The sequence below is a fragment of the Chaetodon trifascialis genome, chromosome 7, assembly GCF_039877785.1.
Source record: "Chaetodon trifascialis isolate fChaTrf1 chromosome 7, fChaTrf1.hap1, whole genome shotgun sequence".
Taxonomy (NCBI): Eukaryota; Metazoa; Chordata; class Actinopteri; order Chaetodontiformes; family Chaetodontidae; genus Chaetodon; species Chaetodon trifascialis.
In genome coordinates, this window is record NC_092062.1 from 22,163,153 (window position 1) to 22,176,044 (window position 12,892).

At 42.3% G+C, this 12,892-nt stretch overlaps 2 protein-coding genes across 5 annotated transcripts in view; both read left to right on the forward strand.

The window, feature by feature from the left end:
* The window catches only part of arhgef1 (Rho guanine nucleotide exchange factor (GEF) 1), a 38,555-nt gene extending 32,079 nt beyond the window's left edge, over positions 1 to 6,476 (forward strand). For all 4 annotated transcript variants that reach the window (XM_070967281.1, XM_070967280.1, XM_070967282.1 and 1 more), the window contains 14 exons: positions 143 to 268; positions 488 to 602; positions 1,408 to 1,508; positions 1,684 to 1,758; positions 1,873 to 1,948; positions 2,665 to 2,832; positions 2,933 to 3,020; positions 3,116 to 3,223; positions 3,346 to 3,398; positions 3,509 to 3,652; positions 3,766 to 3,891; positions 4,764 to 4,951; positions 5,479 to 5,583; positions 6,053 to 6,476. In XM_070967281.1, the coding sequence (XP_070823382.1) occupies positions 143 to 268; positions 488 to 602; positions 1,408 to 1,508; positions 1,684 to 1,758; positions 1,873 to 1,948; positions 2,665 to 2,832; positions 2,933 to 3,020; positions 3,116 to 3,223; positions 3,346 to 3,398; positions 3,509 to 3,652; positions 3,766 to 3,891; positions 4,764 to 4,951; positions 5,479 to 5,553 (1,443 nt within the window). In that variant the 3' untranslated portion in view covers positions 5,554 to 5,583; positions 6,053 to 6,476. The remainder of the gene's footprint in view (positions 1 to 142; positions 269 to 487; positions 603 to 1,407; positions 1,509 to 1,683; positions 1,759 to 1,872; positions 1,949 to 2,664; positions 2,833 to 2,932; positions 3,021 to 3,115; positions 3,224 to 3,345; positions 3,399 to 3,508; positions 3,653 to 3,765; positions 3,892 to 4,763; positions 4,952 to 5,478; positions 5,584 to 6,052) is intronic.
* Positions 6,477 to 9,613: 3,137 nt separating this feature from the next.
* Positions 9,614 to 12,836, forward strand: cd79a (CD79a molecule, immunoglobulin-associated alpha). The gene is made up of 5 exons (XM_070966764.1): positions 9,614 to 9,762; positions 10,227 to 10,568; positions 11,308 to 11,423; positions 11,696 to 11,758; positions 11,950 to 12,836. Exons 1-5 carry the CDS (start codon positions 9,723 to 9,725, stop codon positions 12,073 to 12,075), a joined length of 687 nt encoding a protein of 228 aa, XP_070822865.1. The 5' UTR covers positions 9,614 to 9,722; the 3' UTR covers positions 12,076 to 12,836.
* Positions 12,837 to 12,892: the final 56 nt, after the last annotated feature.

Genomic DNA, 12,892 nt, shown 5'->3' on the forward strand with positions numbered 1-12,892 from the left:
CTCTGAAAGTAAAATATTGGCTATAACAGCTACGCCAACATATTAGTTGTCTCTTTTCTCCATCTGCCCATCTCTTTATTGTCTCATTCTTTTTTTCTGGCTAGCACAACACAGTGTTGATTTGTGTGTGTGTGTGTCCCAGTTTGAGGGTACAGAGGGGGAGTGGTTCCAGAAATTGACAGCCCGGTTCTGCAGTCACCAGTCGTGGGCCTTGGACCAGATCAAGAGCAGGCAGAAGAAAGAGCCACGCTTCAACTCCTTCATACAGGTACCATACACACACACACACACACACACACACACACACAGATAAGTGACTCAAAAATAAATCCTTAAAAATTTAACACATGGATGCACTCACAGATGCATGGACATGCAAGAAGTCACATAAGTGGTCTCATACATGAGCTCTCATTCTCACTTTGTGCATGTGTGTGTCTGGCGTGCATGCCTGTGTGTGCGCGTGTGTGTGTGTTTTTAATCCCAGGAGGCAGAGAGTAAGCCCCAGTGCCGCAGGCTGCAACTCAAGGACATCATTCCCATAGAGATGCAGAGATTGACCAAATACCCGTTGCTGCTGGAGAATATTGCTAAGAACACAGGTGAGTGAGCGCGTGTGCGTGTCATGCCTGGCTTACTTGTGTGGAAGTCAATATGCATCTGGCGTGTTTGTAATCATATTGATGAGACTATATGGTTTTACTGATGACAGGTGACTTAATTATACTCATTATTAAAATGTGAAAATGTGTTCATTTTATAGCACAATATCAATATACTGTATATCGTCAAATATACATTTGGTTAAGATCTATTGGTAATGAATTAGCACAACCAATCAAGCCACATCATTACACTGATGCAAAAATCATATAAAAATCCAATATTAGCTCAAAGCTGCTCATAAATTTTCAACATTTCCTGCAGTGATCTCATACATCCACACATATTACCGGGATATCAGGCACAGTACGTTATATCGTTTGATGGTTGATATCATCTTGGTTCCTATATTTTCTATACGTCTGGGTTCATTACACAAGACAGAGGAACCTCCACTAATGACTGCGTGTCTGTGTTTGTGTCGATTCTGCATGCTGATACCTGGGCTTGTATTTTTTTGAATCAGCCATATGATGATCTATGTGTTTGTGTAAATTATGACTAAATGATTTTCGATGAAAATGCTGAAGAATATGATGCTAATGTGTCAAACCATATGCGCCAGTCTATATCATAACACAGGGTAAATGTGGACAATATCTGCACAGCCAGCTTAAGCACACTTAAACAGTCGATTGCCATCTGTCCCAGATTTCTGTGTGCACTTGTGATTTATGGCTTTTGTTTGGGCTCTGCTGTGAAAGCTGTGTTTTCCTCAACTCTGTGTTGTCTGTCTCTCCACAGAGGACCCGACAGAGAAGGAGAGGATCCAGCAGAGCGCAGAGTGCTGCAGAAAGATCCTCAACCATGTCAATGAGGAGGTCAAAGTGATGGAGAACCTATTGGTGAGAAACACACAATCCATCACTCAGCGCACTGTTATGTCGTGATTGAGCACCAATTGGAGTCTGGTAAATTCATTTTGAGACCTCTGAAGGTCTCTGCTTGTTAGACTACTTCTACTTCAGAGCTGTGCTGTCTGTCCTCTGTCTGACCCCTAACCTTTCCCTCTGTTCCCAGACTCTGAAGGACTACCAGCGTAGATTGGACACGTCAGGGCTCAAACCCAGTAATGAGCTTTACACCGAATATAAGGTAAGGTTTCTTTCAGCAAAGTTTGCCTGCACACACTGTCGCTTTACAGATTTTAGTTCTTTGATGTTTTTGTTGCAAGCAGTGTTCTCATTATTCTCCCTCTGTCTTTTCTAGAATATTGACCTGACTCAGAAGAAGATGCTTTATGAAGGCCCTCTGACCTGGAGAGTCACAAAGGAGAAGGCGATTGGTAAACAAACTCTTGTGTGTACATGCATGCAAACTGCCTGGGGTTATCTGTGCCCTCTTCATTCGGCTGCAGAAACAAGGACAAAGGTTTCACAGATGTTTAAACATTTGCTGAACCATTTTTGAATGATTCTCAATAAATTAAACACTTTCTTAGGCCAATTAGGCCTAGCTCACATTTGTGGCATTTATGTGATACCATACCCTTAGATTGCCCTTTAACTGATTTATTTTGGAGTACTGAGAAAATTAGCATCACATCTGTTTTCATTTCCCCTTTTCAAATATGTAGATTAAAGTTTGCTATAAGGGGAAACCCAGCTGTTGTGCAGACTGTTTTTCAAGATCTTATTTGCCCCTTGGCTTCCTTTTTTATAACCAGCTCAGTTCAATAAGCTAACCTCAATTCGACTTGATTTATTCCTGTTTGGGCGATGCAGCCGTTCCCTGCCTGGATGTAGGCATACACACACAAGAGAAGAGAGAGACTGTTGTTTATAACAAAGCTGAAAACAGTGAAGGCCTTTAGCTTTAGAAACCACATGTGGAATTGTAATAAAAACATTAATGAAAATATCTCAAAGAGTAATGAAGCCATGTGCACAAAAAATAACTCGTGAGAAAACAGAACCTTTCTCGCTCACCTTCACTTCCCCTCCTGTCTCCTGCCATCTTTTCCGCTTCACTGTCCTGCTCCTTTTCCCTCCCGTCTCTCAGAGGTGCAGTGTGTGTTGCTCGGGGACCTGCTGGTGCTCCTGCAGAGGCAGGATGACAAGATGGTCCTCAAATGCCAGAGCAAGAGTAACATCGCCATGCAGGAGGGCAAGCAGATGCTGAGCCCCATTATCAAGCTGGACTCGGTCTTCCTACGCGAGGTTGCCACAGGTCAGCCGCATGCACTACTTCCTCAGACAAATACGGTCACTTCCATCGTAAGATCAGTATCGTTCAAGCTTCTGATTGCTGTTTTTTCCTGTTCTGTCAGATCGAAAGGCCTTCTATGTGATATTTACCTGGGACAGCGGTGCTCAGATCTATGAACTGGTGGCCCAGTCTGTCGGAGAGAGGAAAATGTAGGTGTCAGAGAGAAAAGCAGCAGCTTTTCCTGTTTGTTTCAGAAGATAAATAATAGTATGTGCTGTAATCTGGCGTGTGTGTGTGTTTACAGCTGGACTGACGTGATAAAAGCAGCAGTAGATGATCTAAAGAAGAGTGGAGCACCCATGAGGTTGACGTTGCCTCCTGGAGCTGCAGGAGCGCCGTTCAGTCCCTCCACGTATGTATCAGTGTGTGTGCGTGTGCTTACTCGTCTGTTGAAAGAGCAAGATATATTCATCGCCTGCCAAAGTTCAGCCATCTCAAAATATCTCATTTCTTTTGTCATTTTCTCTCCGTCAGGCTCACTGCCCCTTTGAGCCCGACTGAGAATGGAGGTTTGAAAAGCAGCAGCGGTGAGATCGCAGTGTTTTATCTGCTTAACGCTTAATAAATAGTACAAATGTGTTATTGTTACACATTTCTGAAAGCGGGAGCCAAAGTTAAGCCTTGTGTCTGTCTGTAGATCGAGATAAGGACAGCTTGACGGATGACAAGTCCTCAGACCCCAGGCACAGGCTGATTGATTTCCTGTCAGAAAAAGGCTTCGACTTGATAGGCCACTCCAACAGCGATCAGGAGAAGGTGGCCAACAGTGCTTTGGATGAAGGTGAATGAGGGTCTTCCATGTACTTGGACTGATGATTTTTATAGAAATCTCTTTCTTTCATAGTAGCTTGCCTGTCCTTCTAAAGAAACCGCCGATTCTGTCTCCCGTCTTAGTCATGTCTCTGAAAAGGCTGTTGGTCGGCAGCATCAGTCTATCAGAAGACTCACAGGCCAGTGAAGAAAACGGAGAGGAGCAATCAGAGAGGTCCAGTCAAGAGATGGATAGCTTTCACTCGACAGGTGGGATTTGGTTTGGTTTTCTTTTAAAGGAATAGCTTGACATTTTGGAAAGTACAGTCATTCAGTTTCCTGCATGGAGATGAGAAGTTTAATACCACTTATAACTAAATGTAAAGCTAAAGTCAGCAGTGTTAGTTTAGCTTAGGGGGTAACAGCTAGCCATAAGTGTTAGTGTAAAAAATGGTGTGTTTTACAATCCACAGCATGTCACACTCTTTGTTGGCTGTGAGCAGTGACTTCCTGAAGTCTTATCTGGCACTCCTCACAATCAAGAGTCCAGCATGTAACCTCAGTAAAACTGCAACTTCTCGCTTTTCCTCATTGTTTTCTGGACAGATAAAACAAATATGATACAAGGTGTTAATTAGTGAGCTTCAGAAGTGCTGGCATGCACTTTGAATGGAGCAATGTGAGCTGTGTGCTAAGCTAAGCTAACCATCTCCTAGCTGTAGCTTCATATTTAGAGGAGAGGTATGACAGTGGTGGCAATCTTCTCATCTAGGTCTCTGCAAATAAGTGAATGAGTGTATTTCCCAAAATGTTGAACTATTCCTTTTAACATGTTTTGGTTGTATAGCTTCTTAGCTTTGATACACTTGCATCTCAAACCTAATACCTGCGTATAAACATGAGTAGTACACTCTTTCGTTCCCCAGAATGAGTATTTGGTGTAATGGCAGGATCGGTTTTCTTTATGTTTATTCTAAAAATCTGGTTTTGACACCTATTTCACCATAAAATGACATTAAAGAGAAATTCATTACTAGGAGTTACATTGTAACCAGGGAGCTCCACAGTCCAAGGTTTTACTAGTCCGAATTTCCTGTTCTGCCTCATCGTGGCACATCTAAACAGAGTCTTTCCATCCACAGAAGAAAGCCAGACCACAGACAGGGGAGCGGAGGAGGAGAACGATACCTCTTCTGAAAAGGAAGGTGCAGGGGCAAAGGGAGAGGAGGAGAGGAACAGGATCAGCGCGCCCCTGGTGCTGTCCCAGGAGAGGATGGAGCAAGTGTGCAGCAGGCTCCACAGTCTGCAGGAACAGCTGAAGAGACTACAGGTGAGGGAAGGTGAACACAGAGAGAGAGAGAGAGAGAGAGATGAGAACATAGAGAAAAACTGTTCGCAGGGAATATGACAGGGGCAGATAAAGATGAGACAGATAACAAAAGATGGGAGCCGACTGGAAAGAGACACACAGTTGGGCATGAAGGATTTCACTGAGGATAACTTAAGTAAGGAGTGAGCTGTGGTATACTTTGGACAAATGGGGCCAAAATGACACAAAAGAGAAACTAGAGAATAGAAAACCATTTAACCACTGCTGTTATTGCTCGGCTGAAAATTGCCTTGTGAAATTGGACTTTTCTGAAAATGGCTATTATGTCCAGCGCTTGCAATGGGATGTGTCAGAGAAGCGGCGAGGGAGACGAACAGAGGATGTTAAGAAGAGGAGGCTGAAGCGTGCGTGTGTGTGTGTATGCGTGCGCGTGTGCATGGGTGTGCGCGAGTGAGTGAGCTGGGTGGGATGGGGATGCGAGTGTCTGTCCTCAGTTCCTAAGGTGATATTGATTTTGTGTGTTGCAGACTGTAGAGGAGGAGCACCACAGGCTGCAGGAGGCCCTGTCCAAGTTCTCACTGGAGGGGGGTAACTTCCAGTAAGACACCATCACGCCACCTGCTGGCCACTAGGTGAGAAAACTGAACTTGATATTAAAATTGACGCTCAAGTATAATTTACTTATGTGATCAAGTATCATGATTCATCATTAAGGGCATAGGTTTAGTTCAGTTATGTTATGTTTCCTGCTGCACCTATCGAGCAAAAAGAAAAGTGTCTGACATGGAGCTTTCCATGATAGACACCAATTCTAAAAGAGTTGGGAAACATAATTAAAATATAATGTGATCATTTTCTTATCTATTTGACATATACTCAGATGAAAACAGTAATAGACCAGCTTGTACGTAGCCTGAGAGGCAAAGCTCAGGGAGAAAAGGTCTGAAAATTACATGCTGTAGTTTTTGTGGATGTGAAGTCAGACGACACTGTTTAGAGAGATTTCAGTGACTAAATCAAACTGAAACTTTACAATTAAGACGGAAAAAAAACAGTTTTTATCTGACACTCAAACTTTCCCTCATCTCTTCTTCTGTTTAGATTTTTACTGGTGCTGGTTTGGAGTGCGACAGTTACTTTCAGAGGCTTCCCTGGAATCTCCTCAATCCTCACGTCTGGACCCTTGTTGCGTTAGAGGGCTCTATGCACACTGCAGTGGTTCAGTGATGGAACATGGGTGCATGTGTATGCCTGTCTGTTTGCGTGCGTGCTTGGTAGAGAGGTATACAAAGAAAAAAAAAAAATGGGACATCCCGCTTTTGAGTGGGAGGTTGTTTTTGCAGACAGGTGCCAAAAAATGAAGCAATATTTTGCTGTGAGAGAGATGCTGCCTAACGACATATAGTGATTGCGATCTGCTGTAACACACATACGCACACCAGAGACATGCACACCACAAGGTAATTTACAGTACTGCCAACAGCAGATGTACAGTAAAGGAGAAATCCTGTATTTTGTCTAACAAGTTAGCTATAACCAGGTGGAAGCCTTAAAGGGCCACTGTAGCATTTGAAGATGTATTAAATTACTACTGCTGATATATAGTGTTACTTCTAGTTTATGCCAAAGTACCACAGAGTTGCACTTTTTTTTATAACCAAAACAAGTTGAACCCACACTGTTTTTGTGCAAAATTTATTCCGTTTATTCTCTATTCAGTACAGTTTTTTTTCAACAGCTGGGCTTTGTGTAGGCAGCCCTCGCTATTGACAAGATTGCATTGAAGAAAGTGTGTGTATGTGTGTTACAAAGTTTTTAATTAAGGTCATGCTCGTTTGGAGGGCTTTTACAGTTAATTAGATCACAGAAACATTTATAGATAGTGGCACCATAGATAATCATGCTGTTAATAATGGAGACTTGTTTGTATTTACCGCTTTTATTTATTCCTCTGAGTTCTGTCGGGTCAGTGAGTTGCCTCACCTGCGTGAAACTGTTACAGCACTGGGCCCCCCAAAAACACATAGAGCGATGTGTTAGAGAAAAAGCATAAGATGGCAAACCTGGAATGTGTAGCAAAGATCAAGGCAGAGGGCGAAGAAGAGAGATGCAGGAACGGGGAGCGAGGTTAGAGGTTGTTGTTGTTGTAGTTGCTGCTCTGGTTCGTTTGAAGCCAGCTCGAAACAGACTGTCATGAGATGTGTAGAGAACATGAGATGAGATGTTGTGCTCAATGTACTGAAGAAAAAGGACACAGACACACACACACACACACACACACACACACACACACACACACACACACACAAAGCCCAGTGCTACAGCAGAGCTCACAAAGGTCATTCAGTGCCAGCGTCATTTCTGCCACCAGAGGTGGTTATAAATTGTATTATATGATGTTAGATTCATTTTATTAGTAAAAGACTCTCTTCTTCCCTGGTAGCAATACTTGTACCAAAATTGAGCTCATCTTTGTATCTTAGTCAGCAGTTGATTGTAAGTATAATTATGATGACATAATTTCTCAGTAGTGGCATAACCGTGGCCGTGCACACAGGACCAAAGACATAACAAAGCACCGTTAGATCCTCATATGAGCTGTAATTTTCTTAATGACACGCTTCATCTGTATAATAGCATGTTACTTAACGCCGCTGCAGGAGTGATGGCTCAGAGGCGCGGTCTGCAGCTGCTTTTCCTCTCCCCAGACTCCAACTGTGGCAACTTCAGTGAAGAATGAAGCGTTGGTTGTCAATAGAACTACCAGGTGTTCGACTCTCTGATATACGTACAAGTAAATACCAAGACAAAGAATGTTAGGCTGCCCAAGGCTTATCAACAAACCCAAACAGAATCTTCAGATCTGATTTCTTGCATCGACTTCAATGACTTTCAACAGAAAAAAACATTCGAAGTCGTCTGTTTGGGTCAATAAGTGCAAGTAAAGGTCGGTGTGTCTGCCACAAGCTGTACTGTTCTGACCTGAACTGGACGACTGTTAGCACCTCTGGAGCTAAATTGAACACTTGGGGCTTGTTCCAGCAGCAGAACAAGGACGAGCAAACAAGACAGTGAAGCCAGATGAGGACACAAAGGAAGCGCTTAAGGTCTGGAGGAAGGAAGGCTGCAGTCTCATTCCAGCATCGCTCTCACCAGCACTGTAATCATGATCACTTCCTGATATGCATTCTCAGCGTTGTCGCCACAACAACAAAGGCCCCCTTTGACCCTCCTGAACCGCCGTATGAAATTATGCAAATGAGGGTTCCATCAGTCATTTAAGTGCCACAAGTTGCGACAGTTTGTGTCTGAACTGCCATCCTCACTCATGTCTTCCTCCTAGAAATTGTACATAGACGTCAGCTTGAAGGAATAAGAAATGTAGAGAAAGCATGAATTAACCCCCCACCCCCCACCCCTCACCCCTCACCCCTGTGTGTTTAATAAGCTTATTAGCTACACACCCGTCTTGATAACACCCTCACTTGCGATAGCATGATCACCTTTTCCTACTGCACAGAGTTACCGTATGTTGTGTATTTCATTTGATTTACTGAAAAGGCTCGGGGAGGTTTTTTGTTACTGCTTTTCAAACAAGCTTTTTTGTAATTATGTGCCATGCCTTTGGCCACAGCGGTGAGAGACGGGACTTGTCTGTAACTTTCTGCATGGATTAATTTAACAGTTATGCAAATATTGTAACCAGGACATGTTTTGTAAACCTGCTCTGTACTGTGGCTTTCCAGCTACCAGTGAGATCCTTTTAAACAGATCATCCCAGCAGGTGAAACCCAGTTCACACCAATTTCCGGTGATGCCTTCACTCACTGGCTGAACGACTACTACAGGCACTTCCTGCTCTCTCTCCTCCAAATGCCTTTCCTCATACATCCTATATACAAATGCCTAGATGTATAGAACATGTATTTATAGAGTGGTGCCTTGTTCTGACGATCAAATGGTTTTCCTTCACAAAGGGCTCCTCAGTCTGCAAACACAATCGCTGTTGTTTTGATCTTGATGGAGGACTGTGAGACTGACCTATGACCAAATCATCGATAAGCTTTGAGAGATCATCCCAGGGTTCTGTTTTTGTGTCCACCTCCATGACAGCAATATGATTGGAGCCCTCCAACTCGGCCAGTCTGGCGCCCTGTATAATAGAAAAGACACTGCTCCTTGTCACACAGACATCTGCCATTTTGTCTATCTATAAACAACGAATATGCAAAAAGTATACTGTGTATTTGGCCTTTGATTTTTATTCTGTAAGAAGCTCTTCAGTGATGTATACAGTACTTCAGGATGATTGTGGTACGTTCTGTTTTTTTTTTAATTCTTCATTTTTTAAATAAATTGGGGAAATAAACTCCTGTTTTTTCATTTTGTATCGTTAATTATTTTTAAAATACTTGTGAGCTCATGGTTGAAGGTTAGTTCTCTTCATGGCTTCATTTAATTCATAATATATGTTAATTTCTATATACACACACACATAGACCTAAAAAGGAAATTATGGCTCTGTACTCACGGAAGAGCAGTAATATTCTTCATGAAGAAATTAGCATTTAATATATTGTCTAAATGCAGAAATAACTTATGCAAATGTGGGAAGGTCCATATTCATTCAGGCGTAAATCCTGGCTGAGAGAAAAGCAAGACGCCAGCGTGTGAGAGCAGCAACAGAGAAGACAGGGACCAGCGTCGTGTAAAGAAATTCATCTGCGTTTGCACGTTTTTTTAATCTTCGGCTCGAACGTTTCTTAACACGATGGGGACAGTTACAAACCTTCTGCTCTGCAGCTTTGTTGGTGAGTCAGATCAATTTATTTTAATGATGTCATATCTGAAATACTCATAGGATTATATCTATAGACTATATAACTGTGTATATCTGTGTAGATGTACTTTATTTCTGGGTTTTGTGGAAAAGGCATTTCTACATGTCTGTACATTAAATGGAAGTATGTACAACTGTTTTTACATTTAGCTCTTTTGAGTTCTGCTTCAGTGAACCGCATCTCCCGTCACAGCAGATGGCTTTGTTTTGTACCATTTTTGCTCCGTTCGTTTTGGATAATTATGCTGTACATTTACAGATCATCAGATGTTTTTTCTTGTTGTTGTTCTTCTTCAGGTTTTAAGATCTTATATGTCTGTCGTAAAGTCAGGTTCATATATATGATCATGATTAGATAATCTGACAAATGTTGGGTTAAAATCAAATAATGAATAGATGTATAACAATATGTAATAATTGTTGCTTCCTCCACAGTGGTTATGGCTCGGGCTGAGGTGAAGTTACAGCCGGACAAACCCTTCGAGAGGGTGCCGCTCTATGGCCGAGCTCACCTGGAGTGCTGCTTCAACACAACCAATGAGAAGTCACTGAAATTAACTTGGGTCCTATTTGTTCAAACTGGAAACACAACCCTAAATAGAACAATTGTGAATACTACAAATGTTGAGACAGGAAGAGCCAGAAGAGTGAAAGACACACACTGTCACACCTTAACCATCCACTCAGTCCAGCTGAATGACACTGGGCTGTACCAGTGTTCACTGAGCAACGGTGGAAACAACCTGTACACACATGGCACCTTCCTGCAGGTCCACAGTGAGTGTCTCTGTGTATATGGTGGTGGGAGAGGCCCTAATTGCAGTGTGAACCAGTTCGAAATGCTAGCGGGAGTGAGTGTGTGTTTAGCATGGAGAGATGGAGTCAAACCAGCTCTAAGCGCTGCTAACACCTCATAAGCCATAAATCCTGTTAACCTTAGTCTACACAAGAGCTGTGTCAGTGGCAGCATCCTTGCACATCCAAGCTTAGTTAATCTTTACATCATCAGGATGGTCTCATTACAGTCTGCTGCCCAGCCGTTCGCTTTAAATAGCCGCAAGATTAGATCAAGTTGCAATCAAGCTAATGTGTGGAGGCGTTTGTCACACTGAAATTCCATTTTGCATCATAATCTCATTAAATAAAGATGGCAGATGTGGAAATGTAAAACAACCACTAAACTCCTCCAGGGATTATGTGTGAGATAAAGTGCATTAGTCTACAAGAACACGGTTACCCTTGTCTAACAATGCTATCAATGGTTCGTTTGTGTGTTTTATTTGTTAGACTGTGCTCTTTATGCTAAATGGTACAGTTACATAACAAAACAATCTCATAATGATAATAATCTCCAAGTAAGTCTGTCAATTATTCAGTCACCCTGATTCTTTTTTTTTTTTTTTTTTAGCTTCCCTCTAATGTATGCTCTCACTTCCTAAAATAACAAGCACGTACTTGCAGGCAGATACGTAAAGGCTTGAACTGTTCCACCTCTGAACCCTGTCTGTGTGACTAGGACCACTGGAGAAGACGATAAACCTCAGCGAAAAAACCAAAAACAAGATCCTGACAGCTGAAGGAATCTTGCTGTTCCTGTGTGTGCTTCTGCCCGCTGCCACCCTTATCTGCCAGGTCAGGACTGACTGCACATGACCTGAGCTGTCAACTACCCCTGACCTGTAGCACTGATGTTGAAGTGACAGTTACTTTCCAGATTTCTCAATAGCGATATTGCCTTATCACTCGTGTCAACATATCTGAAATCACTGCAATCTGTAAGCCAGCCCTCGTATGTTCCAACCCCATACAGCTGTAAGCTCGCAAATGATTGTTTTTCTTGCCTTTCCTTCTTGGGAAGCTGCGACATTTTACAGCCTCACTAAGTTCTGTGTCCCCTCTCACAGTCAAAGAAGCTAAATGACCTGGAGAGGACGAAAGTGAGGAGGGAAGAGGAAAACATATATCAGGTTAGCTTTAAATGAGTCACATCCTCTCTGAGTCAAACACATGTCACGGCAGACGTGTGAGAAATGCTTGTGCAAGTCACTTTGCTGAGATATTAACGACAATGTGATCTTGTGCCACTAATCAATTGAATGTGTTCCATTGATTTTTGTGTGTTTCCTTGATTGCCATCTTTCTTATCTCGTTACACCAGGGGCTAAATCTGGATGACTGTAGCGCCACGTATGATCAGATCGAACGCTCGCAGGCACATGGCCCATACCAGGATGTGTACAACGTTAAGGAGGAAGAAGAGGAGATCCAGCTGGAGAAACCTTGAAGGAAAGGGGAAAGAAGGGGAGAGTGTTGACTGTATTTTAATAGCTGAATTTTAAGCGTGTGATTCCAGAATATCAGGCTCATTTTTTTTATTATACACATGGGAATTTGGGGTTTTGTCCACAGCCTGCAGTTACAGTTTTAAGTGTCTGACAGCACATTGTTTAATCAGCTTCTTTAACTGGAGTTTGAACAGTAATCTTTGACTTTGAAAACAGCAGTTGACAGAACAGTCTCATCACAGTGTTTGCTCAGTCGAGGCCGTCGACAGGACTGTGGATTTACTGAGGTCAAAAGTCCAAAAAGTGGAGATAATTTTGAAGAGACCTCTTTCCAATGGGTGATATACTCAGGTGTATGTTATGTCTACTCCAAACTCAATTTTCATTTTCATTTCATTTTTTTAAGGACACTGAGTCGAAGACATAATGGTATCTGTCCTTTAAAAATTATAATGATGTTCAGAGCTTTGAAGTGTAACATGATCCTCCTCAGCACATTGAATTGGACTCACGTCCTTGAAGTGTACAAAAACAGGTAAAATCTGATACCATGGCAGCTCTATCTGCTGAGGAAGATCATGTGATGTGACTGAAAGCTCCAGAACAGCTCCTGGGAGGTGGTGAGACTGTTTTGTCATGTCATCAGCTTCTTTAATGTTTTAAAATCTTTATGAATTTCTTGTATTATACCTAATTTCTTGATGATTTATGACTTTTTGGTTTGCTTTCTGACATTTCTGTGTGAGGAATAAAGTTGTGTAAAAAAACAAAAATCCTACAAATTCCTCTGGAGATTGCCTGAGACACATAATACCC